The following is a 22,339-nucleotide window of genomic DNA, read 5'->3' as shown; positions in this document are numbered from 1 at the left end:
GAGGAGCCTACAGACACTATACTAAGGGCAGACTCAAGGAGCCTACAGACACTATACTAAGGGCAGACTCAAGGAGCCTACAGATACTATACTAAGGGCAGACTCGAGGAGCCTACAGACACTATACTAAGGGCAGACTCGAGGAGCCTACAGACACTATACTAAGGGCAGACTCGAGGAGCCTACAGACACTATACTAAGGGCAGACTCGAGGAGCCTACAGACACTATACTAAGGACAGACTCGAGGAGCTTACAGACACTATGCTAAGGGCAGACTCGAGGAGCCTACAGACATTATACTAAGGGCAGACTTGAGGAGCCTACAGACATTATACTAAGGACAGACTCGAGGAGCCTACAGACACACTACACAAAAGACACAGATGGAGGAGAAACACCCAGCCTAGATGAGGTTACCATAGCACAGGGTTCTTCAAACTATTTTCCCCAAGACCCAGTACCCTGATACAAAATACCTTTGCAACCCTATTTTTATGTTATGTCTGAAAATTATATTATATTAGATATTTCTTTCCTGTAATTGGCAAGAGTCCATGAGCTAGTGATGTATGGGATATACAATCCTACCAGGAGGGCGCAAAGTTTCCCAAACCTTAAATGCACCTCCCTCTCACCACACCCACAACTCAGTTTTACAAACTTTGCCTTCTATGGAGGTGGTGAAATAAGTTTGTGCTTGATTTTGATGATTTCTTCTGTGATAAGCGCTTCTAAGCATTCTGAAGCCCAATTCCTCTCAGAGTACAGTGTTTGTCAGAGGGATGTGAAGAGAGTATCGCCTATTGATTTTATGGTTTCTATCAGGGGAAATCTTTTCAAGGGTTCTCTGTTATCAGTCGTAGAGATTCATCTCCTACCTCCTTTTTCAAATCGATGATATACTCTTATATACCATTACCTCTGCTGATAGCTTTCAGTACTGGTTTAGCTGTCTGCTATATGTGGATGGGTGTCTTTCGGTAAGTATGTACCATTATTTAAGACACTCTCAGCTATGTTTTGGCGCTTTATGTATTAATATAAAGTTTTAAATATATGTATTTTACTTATATTTGCCATGAGTCAGGTCTATGTATATCTCCCTTTGCAGTCTAAACAGTTTCAGTATAGGAATCATGTTGGGAAGTTTATTTAAACTTTTTTTCTTACCTGGGGTTCAGTCTTTTTCTAAATTTATTTTTCCATTTTTTTCGCGGGAAAATCTAGGCTTGCAAGGACACAAAATGCTGTTTTTTATTGCGTCATTCTTGGCACAAAATTTTGTGGTGTGAAGTTGCGCCTTTGATGGTGCAAATGTCATCATTTCCTGCATGTCTGTTGACGCTAGTTGTTTTGGCGCAAAATCCCGTTTCTTATGACGCGAGTTGTGTCATTTTCTGTTGTTGGTTTTGCGCCAAAAATTTGTAACTTTCTTTTGCGTAATGCGTCATTCTTGGCACCAAATTGAGTTATTTTACCCCTCTCCCTCTATTGCTCGCTGTTTTCATGAATTTGAAAGCTATTATGCCTGCTTTTTTATTTTATTTTTTTGTTTATCTACTGAAACTGTTACATTGTGGAAATTGAATGTTTTGCCTAATGTTATTTTTCTTTTTCTGTTACATTTTGCGAGATGTCTCATTCTGATCCTGACTCTGATGTTACTATAGAAATTATGATGCCCTGGTTAAGTGTGTTCTTTTCCTTATTAAGCTGTTGTTATTTCTTCAGCTCAATTATGTGGCATTTATTTATTATTTTTTTATGTTAATAATGTTTCTGCATGTACAATGACATTTACTGTTTTTACTTACTCAGTTTATATACTTGATTTCATCAGCAAACATCACACTTTATTGCTTTTATCACAAAAGGTTACGACTGCTATTATGCCTTTAAATAAACTTACGAGGTCTTTTTAAAATTGTTAAGATTTAATTAATTTTGTTCTGACCAACAGCATACTTAAGTTTATTCTACTGATGAAGGTTTTCTTTGGTTCAAAGGATCCTGTATCAGAGACCGTTTTGTTAAAAATGTTCCTTATTTCTCATTTGAACACTCTTTGTTAAGGAAAATTTGTTATTTTTAGCTTTTAGGAGCCTAGTCCTCCTATTAACTATCGGCTAGATTTAGAGTTTTGTCGGTAACGACCCGCGTAGCTAACGCCGGCTTTTTTCTGGCCGCACCTTTAAAATAACTCTGGTATTGAGAGTCCATATAATGTCAGCGTTAGGCTCCAAAAAAGGAGCGTAGAGAATATTTAACGCAAATGCAACTCTCTATACCAGAGTTGCTTACGGACGCGGCCAGCCTCAAAAACGTGCTCGTGCACGATTCCCCCATAGGAAACAATGGGGCTGTTTGAGCTGAAAAAAAACCTAACACCTGCAAAAAAGCCGCGTTCAGCTCCTAATGCAGCCCCATTGTTTGCTATGGGGAAACACTTCCTACGTCTGCACCTAACACTCTAACATGTACCCCGAGTCTAAACACCCCTAACCTTACACTTATTAACCCCTAATCTGCCACCCCCGCTATCGCTGACCCCTGCATATTATTATTAACCCCTAATCTGCCGCTCCGTAAACCGCCGCTACTTACATTATCCCTATGTACCCCTAATCTGCTGCCCTAACATCGCCGACCCCTATATTATATTTATTAACCCCTAATCTGCCCCCCACAACGTCGCCTCCACCTGCCTACACTTATTAACCCCTAATCTGCCGACCGGATCTCACCGCTATTATTATAAAGTTATTAACCCCTAATCCGCCTCACTAACCCTATCATAAATAGTATTAACCCCTAATCTGCCCTCCCTAACATCGCCGACACCTAACTTCAATTATTAACCCCTAATCTGCCGACTGGAGCTCACCGCTATTCTAATAAATGTATTAACCCCTAAAGCTAAGTCTAACCCTAACACTAACACCCCCCTAAATTAAATATAATTTTAATCTAACGAAATTAATTAACTCTTATTAAATAAATTATTCCTATTTAAAGCTAAATACTTACCTGTAAAATAAATCCTAATATAGCTACAATATAAATTATAATTATAGCTATTTTAGGATTAATATTTATTTTACAGGTAACTTTGTATTTATTTTAACCAGGTACAATAGCTATTAAATAGTTAAGAACTATTTAATAGCTAAAATAGTTAAAATAATTACAAATTTACCTGTAAAATAAATCCTAACCTAAGTTACAATTAAACCTAACACTACACTATCAATAAATTAATTAAATAAAATACCTACAATTACCTACAATTAAACCTAACACTACACTATCAATAAATTAATTAAATTCAATACCTACAAATAACTACAATGAAATAAACTAACTAAAGTACAAAAAATAAAAAAATATTTACAAACATAAGAAAAATATTACAACAATTTTAACCTAATTACACCTACTCTAAGCCCCCTAATAAAATAACAAAGCCCCCCAAAATAAAAAAATGCCCTACCCTATTCTAGATTACTAAAGTTCAAAGCTCTTTTACCTTACCAGCCCTGAACAGGGCCCTTTGCAACACTAAGCCCCTGAAGATCTCCCTACCTTGAGTCGTCTTCACCCAGCCGAGCCAAATTCTTCATCCAAGCGGGGCAGAAGAGGTCTTCCATCCGATTGAAGTCTTCATACAAGCGGGATCTTCTATCGTCATCCATCCGGAGCGGAGCGGCAGGATCCTGAAGACCTCCGACGCGGAACATCCATCCTGGCCGACGACTGAACGACGAATGACGGTTCCTTTAAATGACGTCATCCAAGAATTAAGGTAGGAATATTCTGATAGGCTGATGGAATCAGCCAATCAGAATCAAGTTCAATCCGATTGGCTGATCCAATCAGCCAATCGGATTGAACTTGATTCCGATTGGCTGATTCTATCAGCCAATAAGAATATTCCTACCTTAATTCCGATTGGCTGATAGAATCCTATCAGCCAATCGGAATTCGAGGGACGCCATCTTGGATGACGTAATTTAAAGGAACCGTCATTCGTCGTTCAGTCGTCGGCCAGGATGGATGTTCCTCGTCTGAGGTTTTCAGGATCCTGCCGCGCCGCTCCGCTCCGCTCCGGATGGATGACGATAGAAGATCCCGCTTGGATGAAGACTTCAATCGGATGGAAGACCTCTTCTGCCCCGCTTGGATGAAGAATTTGGCTCGGCTGGGTGAAGACGACTCAAGGTAGGGAGATCTTCAGGGGCTTAGTGTTAGGTTTATTTAAGGGGGGTTTGGGTTAGATTAGGGGTATGTGGGTGGTGGGTTGTAATGTTGGGGGGGGTATTGTATGTTTTTTTTTACAGGCAAAAGAGCTGAACTTCTTGGGGCATGCCCCGCAAAGGGCCCTGTTCAGGGCTGGTAAGGTAAAAGAGCTTTGAACTTTAGTAATCTAGAATAGGGTAGGGCATTTTTTTATTTTGGGGGGCTTTGTTATTTTATTAGGGGGCTTAGAGTAGGTGTAATTAGTTTAAAATTGTTGTAATATTTTTCTTATGTTTGTAAATATTTTTTTATTTTTTGTAACTTAGTTCTTTTTTATTTTTTGTACTTTAGTTAGTTTATTTCATTATAGTTATTTGTAGGTATTGTATTTAATTAATTTATTGATAGTGTAGTGTTAGGTTTAATTGTAGGTAATTGTAGGTATTTTATTTAATTAATTTATTGATAGTGTAGTGTTAGGTTTAATTGTAACTTAGGTTAGGATTTATTTTACAGGTAAATTTGTAATTATTTTAACTATTTTAGCTATTAAATAGTTCTTAACTATTTAATAGCTATTGTACCTGGTTAAAATAAATACAAAGTTACCTGTAAAATAAATATTAATCCTAAAATATCTATAATATAATTATAATTTATATTGTAGCTATATTAGGATTTATTTTACAGGTAAGTATTTAGCTTTAAATAGGAATAATTTATTTAATAAGAGTTAATTAATTTCGTTAGATTAAAATTATATTTAATTTAGGGGGGTGTTAGTGTTAGGGTTAGACTTAGCTTTAGGGGTTAATACATTTATTAAAATAGCGGTGAGCTCCAGTCGGCAGATTAGGGGTTAATAATTGAAGTTAGGTGTCGGCGATGTTAGGGAGGGCAGATTAGGGGTTAATACTATTTATTATAGGGTTAGTGAGGCGGATTAGGGGTTAATAACTTTATAATAATAGCGGTGCGGTCCGCTCGGCAGATTAGGGGTTAATAAGTGTAGGCAGGTGGAGGCGACATTGAGGGGGGCAGATTAGGGGTTAATAAATATAATATAGGGGTCGGCAGTGTTAGGGGCAGCAGATTAGGGGTACATAGCTATAATGTAGGTGGCGGCGCTTTGCGGTCGGCAGATTAGGGGTTAAAAAAATTTAATTGAGTGGCGGCGATGTGGGGGGACCTTGGTTTAGGGGTACATAGGTAGTTTATGGGTGTTAGTGTACTTTAGAGTACAGTAGTTAAGAGCTTTATGAACCGGCGTTAGCCCAGAAAGCTCTTAACTACTGACTTTTTTCTGCGGCTGGAGTTTTGTCGTTAGATTTCTAACGCTCACTTCAGCCACGACTCTAAATGCCGGAGTTAGAAAAATCCCATTGAAAAGATAGGATACGCAATTGACGTAAGGGGATCTGCGGTATGGAAAAGTCGCGGCTGAAAAGTGAGCGTTAGACCCTTTTTTTAATGACTCCAAATACCGGAGGTAGCCTAAAACCAGCGTTAGGAGCCTCTAACGCTGGTTTTCACGGCTACCGCCAAACTCCAAATCTAGGCCTATGTTATTTTAAAATCTGGATTTTAAGATTTTAATTTTGCTCTTGAGGTTTTTTCCTATTCAAGATACTATCTGTAATATGTTCTAAAGAATGGTTTATCCTGATTCCCTTTTGGGACTGTACTACTATTTCTATGGAAATTGGTACTTATTTTTACGATTCTTTAGAGTTTGAATATAACCTTAGTAAAGCATATTCACATACTGTTTATATTTTTAGCTCAGCTTTATCTGTGGCTGACATTACTGTTCTCTCAACCTAGTTGAACAGTTAGCATAAGCAGTTTTAGATTCTAAAGTATATAACTCTGTTTATTTACTTCTGATGTATTAATTTTATTATGTTTACTATATTTATTATTATGATTTCAAATGTTTTTCATTATCTCTAGCTTGTTAGGATAATCATTTGTTTGATTTCTATTATCTCCACTATTTGGAGATTTAGAGTTTTTTCTGCCCTACTTTTAGTCCGGTGATGTAGATCAGTTGGTGAATGTCCTGACTACAAACGTTTGTTCTAGATCCAAGGGTCCTCGATTCATATTCCGGCAGGGTTAATACAGCCCTTCGGCCTTTTCTAGGTCAATTTATTGTGAAGATAGTAAGGTATTGTGATGTTTCCTTGTTTGGATGGTATCTTGGTATTAGCTTAATCTTTTCTTTTATTGGAATCTCACATGAATCAACTAGTTTTGTTTCTTCAAGACATGGTTAGATGATTTAATTTACCTAAGAGTTTTGTGATTCCTCAGACAAGGGTCACCTCTTTTTGGGTTTCTAGATGGATTCTGTGTTCATGTCTTTGTCTTTATCAGACAAAAGTCAATTGTAATTGGCGTTAGCTTGTCTAACTTACAGTCTTGAACATTCTTTTCAGTTGCTATGTGCATGGAAGATTTAGGTCTCATAACTGCAGCATCAGGTGCGGTTCCCTTTGTTGGTTTTTTCAACTGAGACCTCTTTTGCTTTGTATACTGAAAAAAAGGTGCAAAGATTTTTTTCAGATATCACAGTTGATATTCTTAAATCCTAACACTCAACTCTCTCTGTTTTGGTGATTAGACTATCATCGTTTTATTCAGGGTGCCTCCTTTTGTTCATCCTTCTTGGACTGTATTCTTAATGGATGCAAGTCTTACAGGTTGGGGAGCTGTCTGATTGTCTCTGACAGCACAAGGGGTTTGGAAACTTCAAGAGGCGAGGTTTCCAATCGATATTTTAGAACTCTGTGCTGTTTTCAGAGCTCTTTCAGGCTTGGCCTCTTTTAGGAGAGAACTTTTCATTTTGCTTTCAGACAGACAATATCACAACTGTGGGATATGTCAATCATCAAATAGGGACTCGCAGTTCCTTAGTCATTAACCCCTTAATGACCGGACCATTTTTCAATTTTCTTACCCTTAATGACAATGGCTATTTTTACATTTCTGCGGTGTTTGTGTTTAGCTGTAATTTTCCTCTTACTCGTTTACTGTACCCACACATATTATATACCGTTTTTCTCGCCATTAAATGGACTTTCTAAAGATACCATTATTTTCATCATATCTTATAATAATTTCCTATAAAAAAATATAAAATATGAGGAAAAAATTGAAAAAAACACACTTTTTCTAACTTTGACCCCCAAAATCTGTTACACATCTACAATCACCAAAAAACACCTATGCTAAATAGTTTCTAAATTTTGTCCTGAGTTTAGAAATACCCAATGTTTACATGTTCTTTACTTTTTTTGCAAGTTATAGGGCCATAAATACAAGTAGCACTTTGCTATTTCCAAACAACTTTTTTTCAAAATTAGCGCTAGTTACATTGGAACCCTGATATCTGTCAGGAATACCTGAATATCCCTTGACATGTATATATTTTTTTTTAGAAGACAACCCAAAGTATTGATCTAGGCCCATTTTGGTATATTTCATGCCACCATTTCACCGCCAAATGTCATCAAATAAAAAAAAAAGTTCACTTTTTCACAAATTTTGTCACAAACTTTAGGTTTCCCACTGAAATTATTTACAAACAGCTTGTGCAATTAAGGCACAAATGGTTGTAAATGCTTCTTTGGGATCCCCTTTGTTCAGAAATAGCAGACTTATATGGCTTTGGCATTGCTTTTTGGTAATTAGAAGGCCACTAAATGCTGCTGCGCACCACACGTAAATTATGCCCAGCAGTGAAGGGGTTAATTAGGTAGGTTGTAGGGAGCTTGCAGGGTTAATTTTAGCTTTAGGGTAGAGATCAGCCTCCCACCTGACACATCCCACCCCCTGATCCCTCCCAAACAGTTCTCTTCCCTCCCCCACCCCACAATTGTCCCCGCCATCTTAAGTACTGGCAGAAAGTCTGCCAGTACTAAATAAAAGGAGTTTTTCTTTTTTTTAATAAAAAAAATTAAAATGTTTTAGCTGTGATGGACCCCTGACTTAGCCCCAACCTCCATGATCCCCCCCCCCGCTCTCTAACCCTCTCCCCTACCTAATTGCCGCCATCTTGGGTACTGGCAGCTGTCTGCCAGTACCCAATTTGCCCCCAAAACAAGTGTTTTTTTTTGCAATTTTTTGCCATTTTAATGTTTTCTGTAGTGTAGCAGCCCCCCACAATACCCCAACCCCCTCCCCCTCCCAGATCCTTATATATTTATTTATATTTCATTCATTTTTGTCCCCCCTTCCTTTCTCATTGGTGTCAGTGGCCATGTAATCGGGCGCGCACGCGTGCCCCCGCGCGCCCCCGCACGCTCCCGGCACCCGGCGTGCACATAGCACTTACAGGAACCGGATGCCGGGTAGCGATGGGCCGCCCACCCGCCTCCCTGATGTACTCCCACCCACCAACGAACCGGCACCATCGCTACAGGTGCAGAGAGGGCCACAGAGTGGCTCTCTCTGCATCGGAGTCTTCTGAAAAGGTATTGCAGGATGCCTCCATATGGAGGCATCACTGCAATACCCTGAGAGCTGCTGGAAGCGATTGCGATCGCTTCCAGCACTCTCTTAGACAACTGACGTACCAGGTACGTCTATTGTCATTAACTGTTAGTTAATGCATGACGTACCTGGTACGTCAGTTGTCATTAAGGGGTTAAAGGGACACTGTACCCAATTTTTTTCTTTTGTAATTCAGATAAAGCATGCAATTTTAAGCAACTTTCTAATTTACTCCTATTATCAATTTTTCTTTGTTCTCTTGCTATCATTATTTGAAAAGAAGGCATCTAAGCTTTTTTTTGGTTTCAGTACTCTGGACAGCACTTTTTTATTGGTGGATGAATTTATCCACCAATCAGCAAGGACAACCCAGGTTGTTCACCAAAAATGGGCCGGCATCTAAACTTACATTCTTGCATTTCAAATAAAGATACCAAGAGAATGAAGAAAATTTGATAATAGGAGTAAATTAGAAAGTTGCTTAAAATGTCATGCTCAATCTGAATCACGAAATAAAATTTTTGGGTACAGTGTCCCTTTAAGAAGTATCTTGAATATGTTCTTAGATGGAATTCACCTCCTGTCTAATTTCTACAATTTTTATCTCAGGTTTAGACATTTGGGAGGTGGATTATCTCAGCCATCAGTCTTTACATCCAGGAGAGTGGTATCTCTATACAGATGTGTTTTCTCAATTTCCCAGGTACCTTTTTAGGTCCAGGGATCCTCAGGCAGAAATGGTGAATGCATTAGCAGTGTCTTGGTTTTGCAACCTGTCTACATCTTTCCGCCTCTGTTTTTTTCTTCCAAGGGTGATTTCCAAGATCATATTGGAATAGTATCATGTGTTTCTGATAGCATCAGCATGGCCTCACAGGTTTGGTATGTGGATCTTGTTCAGATGTCCAGTTACCATCCTTGGCCGCTTTCTCTTTGGCCAGCCTTCTTGTTTTAGGGGCTATTTTTCATCGGAATCTCAAATTATTAATTTGATGGGATGGAAATTGATTAGTGTTTAGTCCTAGAGGTTTCTCTGACTCAGTTTTTTTTTTTTTTTTTTTAAAGTTTTTATTGAGGTTTCAATAGTCAATACAATGAAATAAAATGCAGGGTCAAGATACATAAGTGATCATATTGCACAAAGTTTACATGTCGCTGGTTAATAAACTAATAATAAAGACAGACCTATTAGAGACGCAAACTTTTGTATAACATACAAGAAACTAAAACAAAGCAGATCACAAGTGCCCTAATAAGACAATATTTGATAAAACTTTATCAGTGGTATATATAACTAAATAAAATAAACATGAGTGACCCAAAGAAACTGCAAACCTCTAATTAAATGTATTTGGTACTTACACCACCTTAGTACAACAAGCCACTCATGGACTTTCAACTAATTATATGATAGATAGCGGAGGTGGGTATCTAATGATATGGGGCCACTTTTGGACCCTCTAGGGAAGGAATATGTGTAATTGTAACATTAATGATAAGAAAGAGAAAAAAAAAAAAGGGGGGGAGCTAAGGAGACTGTGGGGATTGGAGGTGAGCTAAACAGGTTAATGCCAACTTGCTTCCGGCTGAACCTACTTAAATAGAAGCCCGTAGATGAATAGTTAGACCCCCAAGTAAGAATAAGGACTTATGAACCTGTAAAATATGGGTTTTACTAGTGGGGGAGAAGGGAAGGACTGAGAAAGGCCTCTGTGGGAAATAAAATATAGCAGTTACTTATTATTTAACCTTCATTGTATCTAAGAATACTTAGTGGCATGCCAAATAAAATACGGATTAATGTAGTGACAAACTGCTCAATATTCTTCTTCCATACTAGGAATAGTGGGCCCTAGCACCACGGCCGCTAGCACCAAGGCCACCAATAAACAAACTTAAAATGCACTAATGTATTCAGCATTAAAAAGGAAAAACAGTCATATTATCATTACATTCGGGCGTGAGCAAGCCACCGGTTACACACTGTTATCAAGGTTAGTAAAATATAGGCCAAGGAATAGATCAACATATATTAAAACAGAGATGTCCTTTCTTATCCCAGTAGATCCTTGGGTAATATAGAGCTGGAACTAATTGGCAAGGGCTAAGACCTATAAAAGCATATGTACCCTGTATGGGAAGGTGGTGTAACTGGTAGGAATATAAACTGAACTTTAAGTTCCCATCCCTTTAAATAAAACTATGGTAAGGCCAGAGGTAGGATAAGGCCAGGGGTAGAATAAGATATGGCAATTCTATTATACTTATAACAAAACAAGGAAAATTTTTTGTCACTGTTCTTAGAGAGATAAGTCTCAAAGTCACCAAAGATTCTAGCCCACTCCCATCCTCAGGCTTTGTAAGAGTATATGGCTGCCAGTAGAGGTGGAATATAGAAGATGCAGAAAAATGTAGCAGGACAACTGCCGCTGTATACTTAACTCAAGAGTCCGGGACAAAACTATCTGCAATCGCCATACTCCAATTTTCCCTGTTTGTGTGTCGGGAGCAGTAGAGGCCATACAGAAAAAGCCAACAGCGTGAGCTCCCTGCAGGGACCCATCTCCGGGAGGCGGCATCAGCAAAATCAAGTCCGCCACTACTTGGAGCTGTGGGTCACAACTCTCAATGGCCTCCACAGCTGACTCGGCGAGCAACTCAGCTTGACAGTGCTCCGGTATGTCGGATCCGATCTGGAAAGGCCGTTCCTCACTTCCTGCAGTACAGATCTGACTCAGTTTTTATCTGTTTAACCCCTTAATGACCGAGGACGTGCAGGGTACGTCCTCAGAAAAAAGGCAGTTAATGCCTGAGAACGTACCCTGCACGTCCTCGGTGTGGAAAGCAGCTGGAAGCGATCCTGCTCGCTTCCAGCTACTTTCCGGTTATTGCAGTGATGCCTCGATATGGAGGCATCCTGCAATAACCTTCTACGGCCATCCGATGCAGAGAGAGCCACTCTGTGGCCCTCTCTGCACCGGACATCGATGGCCGGTATCGTTGGTGGGTGGGAGCCGGTGTGGGAGGTGGGTGGCAGCCATCGATGGCCCTGGTCATGTGGAGGGGGGCGGGATCATGGGCGGGGGATAATTGCATAAGTTGTTTGTAAATAATTTCTGTGAGAAACCTAAAGTTTGTGAAAAAGTGAACAATTTTTTTTTTTTTTATCGCATTTGGCGGTGAAATGGTGGCATGAAATATACCAAAATGGGCCTAGATCAATACTTTGGGATGTCTTCTAAAAAAAATATATATACATGTCAATGAATATTCAGGGATTCCTGAAAGATATCAGTGTCCCAATGTAACTAGCACTCATTTTGAAAAAAAGTGGTTTGGAAATAGCAAAGTGCTACTTGTATTTATGGACCTATAACTTGCAAAAAAAGCAAAGAACATGTAAACATTGGGTATTTCTAAACTCAGAACAAAATTTAGAAACTATTTAGCATGGGATTTTTTTGGTGGTTGTAGATGTGTAACAGATTTTGGGGGTCAAAGTTAGAAAAAGTGTGTTTTTTTCCATTTTTTCCTCATATTTTATAAAAAAAATTAGAGTAAATTATAAGATATGATAAAAATAATGGTATCTTTAGAAAGTCCATTTAATGGCGAGAAAAACGGTATATAATATGTGTGGGTACAGTAAATGAGTAAGAGGAAAATTACAGCTAAACACAAACACCGCAAAAATGTAAAAATAGCCTTGGTCCCAAACGGACAGAAAATGGAAAAGTGCTGCGGTCATTAAGGGGTTAAAGGAACATGCATTATCAGGTTTGGAAAACCTATATTTTATGGTGTTCTCATAAATTCTCTTGGCATTCTTTTAGAATTTCTAGGATTTTACAGTTTTTTCAGGATGATTTGGATAAGTTTGTCTGCAAATTTTTTGAAGGGACAAATCTCTGTTCTTTCTGTTTTATTTCCTAGAAAGATTGTTTAAACTTCCTGATATTCACTGTTTTGTTCAGGTTTTGGTTGGCATCAAACCTGTTCATTTATTAATTTCTCCTTTTTGGAGTCTTATCTGGTTTAAAGATTTTGCAGGCTCTTTCTTTTGAGCCTATATTTTCTTTGAAGATTATCTACTTTCTTGGAAAGTGTTGTTTCTTTTGACTATCTCTTCTGCTACAGGAGTTTCTGATTTATCAGCTCTCTCTTGTGTGTCTCCTTATCTGTTTTTTTTCATCAAGATAAGTTGTTTTGTGGACTTCTTTTTTTCCTAAGGTTGTGAATTTGAACAACATTAGTAGAGAAATTGTTGTTCATTCTTTGTGTCCTAATCCTAAATAATTATTTGAGAGTTCTTTACATCCTTTGGATGTGGTAAGAACTTTATAATTCTATATCGAGGTTACTAGGATTTCAGAAGACTTCTAGTCTATTTGTTGTTTTTCTGGTTCCAGAAAAGGTTAGGAAGTCTCTGCCATTTCTTTGGCATCTTGGTTGAAACTTTTGATTCACAAAGCTTATTTGGAGGCAGGGCAGGATCCGCCTCAGAGATTTATAGCTCATTCTACTAAGTTCAGTCGCTATTTCTTGGGCTTTTTCAGAATGAAGCTTCGGTTGATCAAATTTGCAAATCAGTAATTTGGTCTTCTTTGCATACTTTTATTGTTTTTACCATTTTGATGTATTTGCTTCTTCTAAAGCAGTATTTGGTAGAAAAGTTCTTCTGGCAGCTATTTCAGTTTGATTCTACTGCTTTTGATTTAAGTTTTTTTAAGAAAAACTTAATTATTGTCTGGATTTAATTTCTCAGTGGAAATAGCTGTTGTTATTATATCCCTCCTTCTCTAGTGACTCTTTCTAGTATTTCTATCCCATACGTCACTAGCTCATGGACTCTTGCCGATAACATGAAAGAAAACATAATTTATGTAAGAACTTACCTGATAAAATTAATTTCTTTCATATTAGCAAGAGTCCATGAGGCCCACCCTTTTTATGGTGGCTATGCTTTTTTGTATAAAAGCACAATTATATTTCCAGTTCCTCTTTTTATATGCTTTTTTACTCCGTTTTGTTATCACCTCACTACTTGGCTATTCATTAAACTGATTTGTGGGTGTGGTGAGGGGTGTATTTATAGACATTTGAGGTTTGGGAAACTTTTTCCCCTCCTGGTAGGACTGTATATCCCATACATCACTAGCTCATGGACTCTTGCCAATATGAAAGAAATGAATTTATCAGGTAAGATCTTACATAAATTGTGTTTTTTTGCAAAGGGACTAAAATGTATGCATACTTTGTTCCTAACACACACACACCGCACACTCTCATACAACACACACACACACCGCACACTCTTATACAACACACACACACCGCACACTCTCATACAAGAAATACAATGTAGTTTCATAAGATGTAACTACTGAAGGAGTCTGGGTAAGTGAACCTCAGAACTGAGTGCAAACGACTTACCTCATTCAGGTACAGGGTCACAATGTCTGTCTGGATTTCACTCCTCTGTACCAGCTTGGCCTTCTCCAGCTGTGACAATAAATCCAGGTGTGAGAGTAGTCGCAGAGACACATGAACACCAGCCCCCCAAATTCAGGTCAGACTTCATTATAGAGATAAACCCTCCCCCGGATCCTACAGTACTACCCCAAATGCTTCTCCTATGTCTCATCTTATGGGTTAATAAACCTTAGTCCCCTAGGCCATGGTAACAAAACCTCACAAACACTACAGATATGGGCATTGTCTCTGTCACCCAATCAGCATTAAATGGAGACTAAACTTAAGGAAAGCAGTGCATTTAGTTTGCACTTACTCCAATATTTAACATTTAGCGCCCAGGTGTCTCCTCAATGAATATAATACAATTTCATGCATGAAGGAGGGCACTCACAGGTCTTTTTTTAAAAAAAGGGATATTTTATTTCATATATAAGTCGACGTTTCGGCTCACATGTCGAGCCTTCTTCAGGACAGTCTGTTTTTGAGACAGTTTGTTGATAGGTTATAAACTTCAGACACCTCTGCACCTTGTTGCTTCCTTTCTCTCCTTTACTTCAGCCGAATGACTGGAGTGGGAGGGAAGGGAGGTGATATTTAACAGCTTTGCTGTGGTGCTCTTTGCCGCCTCCTGCTGGGCAGGAGTGATATTCCCAACAGTAATTAATGATGATCCATGGACTCATCATGTCAAAAAAGAAATACATTTATCAGGTAAGCATAATTTTTCTTTTTTTAAAAAAAGGGATATTTTATTTCATATATAAGTCGACGTTTCGGCTCACATGTCGAGCCTTCTTCAGAACAGTCTATAAATAGATAATAATACAAATCAATCTAACATGTAACAAACACTTGCACTTGTAGAAAAGATACATCATGGAAATATAACAATAAAACAATCAGTGAATCCACAATTACCCCCATATAAACCTAAAGCATACAGGTATACCCCGCTCATACAGCGGGTTAGGGACCGGAGCCCCGCTGTAAAGTGAAAACCGCCTTAAAGTGAAACAAGGCAGTTTTAGCTTTCTTTTCAGTGTTTAAAATCCGGAAAACATGTTTGAACTAACATATATTAGGGGTGCAATAGCGCTATGTTTAGTTTAACACTAGCACAGCAAGTATTCAATTAGTATTCAATAAATACTGTACCTGTAAAATAGTGACAATTACTGTAGTACAATTTGCCAGACTATAGCACTGAGACACAGATTGCACTGTAATGCTGCAAACAGAGTGAACTGCGCATAACAAAATGGTGCCAGTCACTTTTCTCGCAATCTCACGATTATTACAGCACTGTTTCAAAATCCTTGGAGGTTGAACTTCAGCTCCACAAAGCGCTGTATTAGCGAATCGCTGTAAAGTGAAGCGCTGTAAAGTGAGGTATACCTGTATCTAGAATATTTACAATACATAATATACATTAAAACAACTTAATATAGTAAATCATCAGCAATGATGTTAATCACGTACCTACTTTAGTTACCAATATAGATTAAACATAGTCTGTACAATATTACGGAGCTAAGCGTTTATCATCATCAAAAGCTGGGATATGGGAAGTCATACGTTGCAGGGATAGAACACTTTGCACCTATGAAGCAGGTACACTGAATGCAGCTATTATGTGTGGCCAACTAATGTCTAGGTATATCATGAAATCGTATTTATAGAAGACGGTACGAATAATGACCAGCAGAAAGGGAACTGCATTTACACTTTGATGTACAATAACAGCCTAAGTAGAACAAAAGTGCACATAAGACAACAAGAATCGATATTGCAAAATCACATACCTTAGTAGATCGTCACCACTGCGTGTAACACTACTCTCCCTGTAAAGTCTAACAAAGCAATACGGGGTTTCCCTATTTAAATACCCGCTCTGTAGCCTACGTAATAGTGCGTGGCACGTGAGAAGGGGGCGTGTCAAAACAGCCAATAAACAGTAGGTATCTACGTAATCGTAGTCATTGCCAAACTGCAAGGCAGACAACCCCGTGAGCAACTTGCCGAAAATCTAATGCTGCTCACTATTGGGGAAATATGGAGATAAATGGGACTATGTGACAGACGGCAACAAGATAACATCTGTGTGCAATTTAATACAATAAAACCTACAATGTTAAATAAAAATTATACTTCTTGTACATAAAAGAAATATGATCATAAGGCTGTTATATATGCAATGCAAAAATTATATAAACATGAGCTCCAAAATTTGTGAATAACTGCAAGGTTAACAGTATGGATATAATACGAAAACAGCACAACAAACCTCCTGGTCATACATAGCCACTTGCTCCATAAGACAGGGTCCTTGACCAACAAAGGTCGGATACACTTAGGTCCCTAGGGACCTTCAATGATGTGCTGCAATCGATAATATGCATATAAACTAAATTATACTATCATCATACTCATATGCGGGACCCTTAATAAAATAGAGATAAATGTGTATTGAGCCCTTTAGGGTGCATTGTACCAAGTTTATGTATCCATGTAACTTCTCTTTTTAGTAATTCATCTTCCCTGTTGCCACCTTTTCTCAAGGGGGAATACGATCTATTAACATCGTTCATATCATGGCAATGGAATGTCCATGATTGAGAAAGTGGCGAGCCACTGATTGGTCACTTTCATGATTCTTATAGGTCGACCTGATGGCACTCTTATGGTTGGCAAGACGTTCTCTAAATGAGGTGCAGGTCTTGCCAACATAATATTTGCCACACGGACAAATGATAATGTACACAACATAGTCTGAGGTGCAGGTGAGTCTATGTCTATGATTATATTGTTTTGTCATATAAGGATGCGAAAACTGATCACCTGTTAACATAGTGTTGCAAGTGACACAACTCCCACATTTAAAACATCCAGTCTTTGTGCTAGTTAACCATGTATGGGGGTCACAATAGATGTCAAGCTGGACTAATAGAGACCTCAGACTCTTGCCTTTTTTATACACCATTTATAGTGGTTTGGTCTCATTGAATGGTAAAGAGGGTTCTTGCGATAAGATATACCAATTTTTGGCCAATGAGTTTTTAACTATCTTGCTAGCTGGAGTATATGTAGCAATGAAATTCAGAGTCTTAGGGTCTACAACCTTATTACTCCTATGGGAAATGATGGATCCCTGATCAAGATGTGCAATATCATTCCAAGTTTTCATTATGTCCTTCAGTTTGTATCCCCTAGCCAGAAATGTGTCTCTCATAAGCATTGACTGACACTGTTTAGCCTCTAAAACAGTGTTGTTCCTTATGACTCTTAGTAACTGAGATTTTAAAATACCAAATTTAAGTTGTGGAGGATAAAAACTTGAATAACTTTGTATTCAACTTACATAATGCACCATCAGTATTTTTATAAATGCATAAATCCAAGAATTTAATTTGAGTTGAATCGTTTTCCATCTTAAACTGAACGTTAGCCAAGTTTTTATTTAGCTGTTTGTACCAGACTTCAAGTTCTGTCACACTGCCACCCCAAATGATCAACAGATCGTCAATATAGTGACGATACAGTAAAATATTAGGATGATTCACTCTAAATACATATCTGTCCTCATACCACAACATGAAAAGATTTGCTTACGCGGGTGCCATAGGGGAACCCATGGCAGTACCTACGAGTTGCAAATAATACTTATTTTCAAAACTAAAGTAATTATGTGTGAGACAGATATCAAGCAATTTTAATATAAATTCAATGGGTGGCTCACTGTATTCTTGATCAGTGCTCAACTTATTTCTAACAGCTTCTAAACCCAGATTGTGGGGATGATAGTATATAAACTAGCCACATCTAATGTGACAAGTAGTACATCATTTTGGAAAGTTTTTAACCTGAGAATTTTAATCAGTTCAATAGAATCCAAAAGAAACTCCCCAGTTTTTTTACATTGTCTTGCAAAAAATAATCAACATATTGGGCTACACTTTGATACAAAGACCCAATGGCCGAAACAATGGGACGACCCAGGGGTCTTATAGGGTCTTTATGCACCTTCGGAATACTGAAAATAAATGGGTATTTGGGGTGATCAGTGGTCAGAAATTTGTGTATGGTCTTGTCAATGTATCCACAATGTAAAGCCCACAATAGGGTATTATCTAGAGATAATTTGTATTCCCTAGTCAGATTCTTAAGATAATATAGCATAAGTATTGGTATCAGTTAAATGAGACAACAATTCATCCTTGTAGTATTAGTAATCGAGTGACAATAGCGCCGCCCTTATCCGCGGTGTGGATGACGATAGAATTGTCATCTTGTAAGCCATTAATGGCATCCCATTCTTGTGTACTCATATTACTATGTTGTTTCGCTAGGGTTTTACCATTCTTGTCTATTTCCCCAGTGCAAAGGGATGTAAAAGTTTTGATAGCTGGATGCGTTCAAACTTTGATTTAGGCTTGAATTTAGTATTAATTTGGGCTGGTATATTGTTTGATTTTTGAAAAAAAATCTTTAAGTTTGAGTTGATGTTGGAACCTTGCTAGATCTATATGGTTTGTCAAGTGTATCTACCGTAGGGGTGGGGTACATAATTAAGTTCTTTATTTAAAAGGGAAATCTTATGTTCATTAAGTGTACATTTGCTGAGATTAATTACAACATTATCATAATTTATCAACTATTGAGGTTTGAATTTTGTTCTTGTACCCCCCCACCCCTGTCTGATGTGGCTTCTAAATCTTGTCCCCCTTCCTTTTTTGAATGAGTAGATTGTTTGTTCTGTGATCGTGTCTGTACTCTTTGTGTATCTCTGGGGGTGTTGGAATTAGTGTTGGAGCCGTCAGGTCCGCTGGACTCCCCCCCGCTAGTGTCAACTGTAAGCATATTCTGCTGTGTACGTTTATCCCTAAATCGTCTGCGATAGAACTGTTGTTTCCCACTCAGCCATGGATAAACCCTCTTTTCTTTATAGTCCAGTTCTACTGGGTGTAGTTTTTTGTTTTAAAATTGATGACCTCTTGTATGTATTTATCTAACTGAGTTTTCAATGTGGATACATACATTTGGTACAATGCACCCTAAAGGACTTAATACACATTTAGATTTATCTCTATTTTATTAAGGGTGCCTCATATGAGTATGAAGATAGTATAATTTAGTTTATATGCATATTATCGATTGCAGCACATCATTGAAGGTCCCTAGGGACCTAAATGTATCCGACTTTTGTTGGTCAAGGCAAGTGGCTATGTATGACCAGGAGGTTTGTTGTGCTGTTTTCGTATTATATCCATACTGTTAACTTTGCAGTTATTCACAAATTTTGGAGCTCATGTTTATATAATTTTTGCATTGCATATATAACAGCCTTATGATCATATTTCTTTTATGTACAAGAAGTATAATTTTTATTTAACATTGTAGGTTTTATTGTATTAAATTGCACACAGATGTTATCTTGTTGCCGTCTGTCACATAGTCCCATTTATATCCATATTTCCCCAATAGTGAGCAGCATTAGATTTTCAGCAAGTTGCTCACGGGGTTGTCTGCCTTGCAGTTTGGCAATGACTACGATTACGTAGATACCTACTGTTTATTGGCTGTTTTGACACGCCCCCTTCTCACGTGCCATGCACTATTACGTAGGCTACAGAGCGGGTATTTAAATAGGGAAACCCCGTATTGCTTTGTTAGACTTTACAGGGAGAGCAGCGTTACACGCAGTGGTGACGATCTACTAAGGTATGTGATTTTGCAATATCGATTCTTGTTGTCTTATGTGCCCTTTTGTTCTACTTAGGCTGTTATTGTACATCAAAGTGTATATGCAGTTCCCTTTCTGCTGGTCATTATTCATACTGTCTTCTATACATACGATTGCATGATATACCTAGACATTAGTTGGCCACACATAATAGCTGCATTCAGTGTACCTGCTTCATAGGTGCAAAGTGTTCTATCCCTGCAGCGTATGACGTCCCATGTCCCAGCTTTTGATGATGATAAACGCTTAGCTCCGTAATATTGTACAGACTATGTTTAATCTATATTGATAACTAAAGTAGGTACGTGATTAACATCATTGCTGATGATTTACTATATTAAGTTGTTTTAATGTATATTATGTATTGTAAATATTCTAGATATGCTTTAGGTTTATATGGGGGTAATTGTGGATTCACTGATTGTTTTATTGTTTCATTGTTATATTTCCATGATGTATCTTTTCTACAAGTGCAAGTGTTTGTTACATGTTAGATTGATTTGTATTATTATCTATTTATAGACTGTTCTGAAGAAGGCTCGACATGTGAGCCAAAACGTCGACTTATATATGAAATAAAATATCCCTTTTTTTAAAAAAAAGAAAAATTATGCTTACCTGATAAATGTATTTCTTTTTTGACACGATGAGTCCATGGATCATCATTAATTACTGTTGGGAATATCACTCCTGCCCAGCAGGAGGCGGCAAAGAGCACCACAGCAAAGCTGTTAAATATCACCTCCCTTCCCTCCCACTCCAGTCATTCGGCTGAAGTAAAGGAGAGAAAGGAAGCAACAAGGTGCAGAGGTGTCTGAAGTTTATAACCTATCAACAACCTGTCTATAGAACAGGACGGGCCGTGGACTCTGTGTCAAAAAATAAATAAATTTATCAGGTAAGCATAAATTTTCTTTTCTTTTTAATGACACGATGAGTCCACGGATCATCATTAATTACTGTTGGGAATCAATATCCAAGCTAGAGTACACAGATGATAAGGGAGGGACAAGACAGGAACCTAAACTGAAGGCACCACTGCTTGAAGAACTTTTCTCCCAAAAACGACCTCAGCTGAGGCCAAAAGTGCAATTTTATAGAATTTTGAAAAAGAGTGAAAAGAGAACCAAGATGCATCTTTGCAAGTCTGTTCTATATAAACTTCACTTCTGACTGCCCATGAGAAATCAACAGCCCTCATGGAAAGATTCGTAACTCTCTCTGGAGGTTGCTATCTAGCAATCTCTTAGGCAAAATGTAAGATACTCTTCAGCCACAAAGAAAGAAAAGCATCCGTAACTTTCTGTTCCTTACATCTTTCGGAGAACACCACAGATAAGGAAGAAGATTTTAAAAATCCTTAGTCGCCTGCAAGTAAAATTTTTGTCTAAATAGTGCCAAAACCCTTCCTTCTGAGAAGAAGGATTAGGACACAAGAAAGGAACACCAGTCTCCTGACTAAAGCTCAAGACAAAAATAGCATAATGGTACGTAAAACCACCTTATCTAAAAAAAAACTAAGGTAAGGTGACTCACACTGTAACGCCGAGAGCTGCGACACTCTACAAGCAGAGGAAAGAGAAATACAAAACAAAACTTTCCCAGATAATATCTAAGGAATGCATCGGCTCAAATAGAGCCTCCTGAATCTTCATAAGAACTAAATTAAGAAGGAGGAACAACTGGTTAGAATACAGGCCTAATCCTGACCAAGGCCTGACAAAACTAATGTACGCCTGGGAATCCTCCAGACGTATATGTAACAAAATAAACAAGGCAGAAATTAGACCCTTTAGGAAACTTGCCGATAAACCCTTCTCCAAACCTTTTTGGAGAAGGACAGAATTCTAAGAATCCTAACTCTACTCCAAAAATAGACTTTGAATATAGATATTTACGCCATATGTTATAGAAAATCCTTCTAGTTATAGGTCTATTATCCTGAATGATAATCTCAATAACCGACTCCGAAAATCCACGCTTGGATAAAACTAAGCGTTCAATCTCCAAGCAGTCAGCGTCGGAGAAACTAGATTTGGATAAAGGAAAGACTTTGAGGAGAAGACCTTTCTGTTACGGTACCAACAGGTTACCAAGGGTTAATACCAGATGACAATGTCCTGCATAGGGAATCAGCAATTCACAACCCAGCCAGTTTTCAGGTTTAAAACAGAATGACATTTATTAAAAGGCTATGCCTAGTATTTATGCAGGTTTGACCCCCCAGATCGGGGGGGTTGAAAGAATGTTGTACATTAGATGGAGGGAACACGCCCTTGACATGATACAATAGATTTACCTTGCTTAAGCTGATAACAATTTAAACACAAGACACATTTGGCTTTTCTTATCACCTAAGCATTTGCTCTCTGAGGGTGATTAAACAATG

General features: G+C 38.1%; 1 protein-coding gene across 1 annotated transcript in view; it reads right to left on the bottom strand.

Annotated features, from left to right (window-relative positions):
* LOC128640317 (alpha-2-macroglobulin) overlaps positions 1-22,339 on the bottom strand; it is a gene marked incomplete in the record, with an annotated part of 664,962 nt that overhangs the window by 52,321 nt on the left and 590,302 nt on the right. The window contains 1 exon segment of the mRNA XM_053692808.1: positions 14,169-14,237. Coding sequence (XP_053548783.1) covers positions 14,169-14,237 — 69 coding nt within the window.

The sequence above is a fragment of the Bombina bombina genome, chromosome 9, assembly GCF_027579735.1.
Source record: "Bombina bombina isolate aBomBom1 chromosome 9, aBomBom1.pri, whole genome shotgun sequence".
Classification (NCBI taxonomy): domain Eukaryota; kingdom Metazoa; phylum Chordata; class Amphibia; order Anura; family Bombinatoridae; genus Bombina; species Bombina bombina.
Note: the sequence above shows the minus strand (reverse complement) of the source record. Positions and strands in the feature narration are given on the sequence as shown.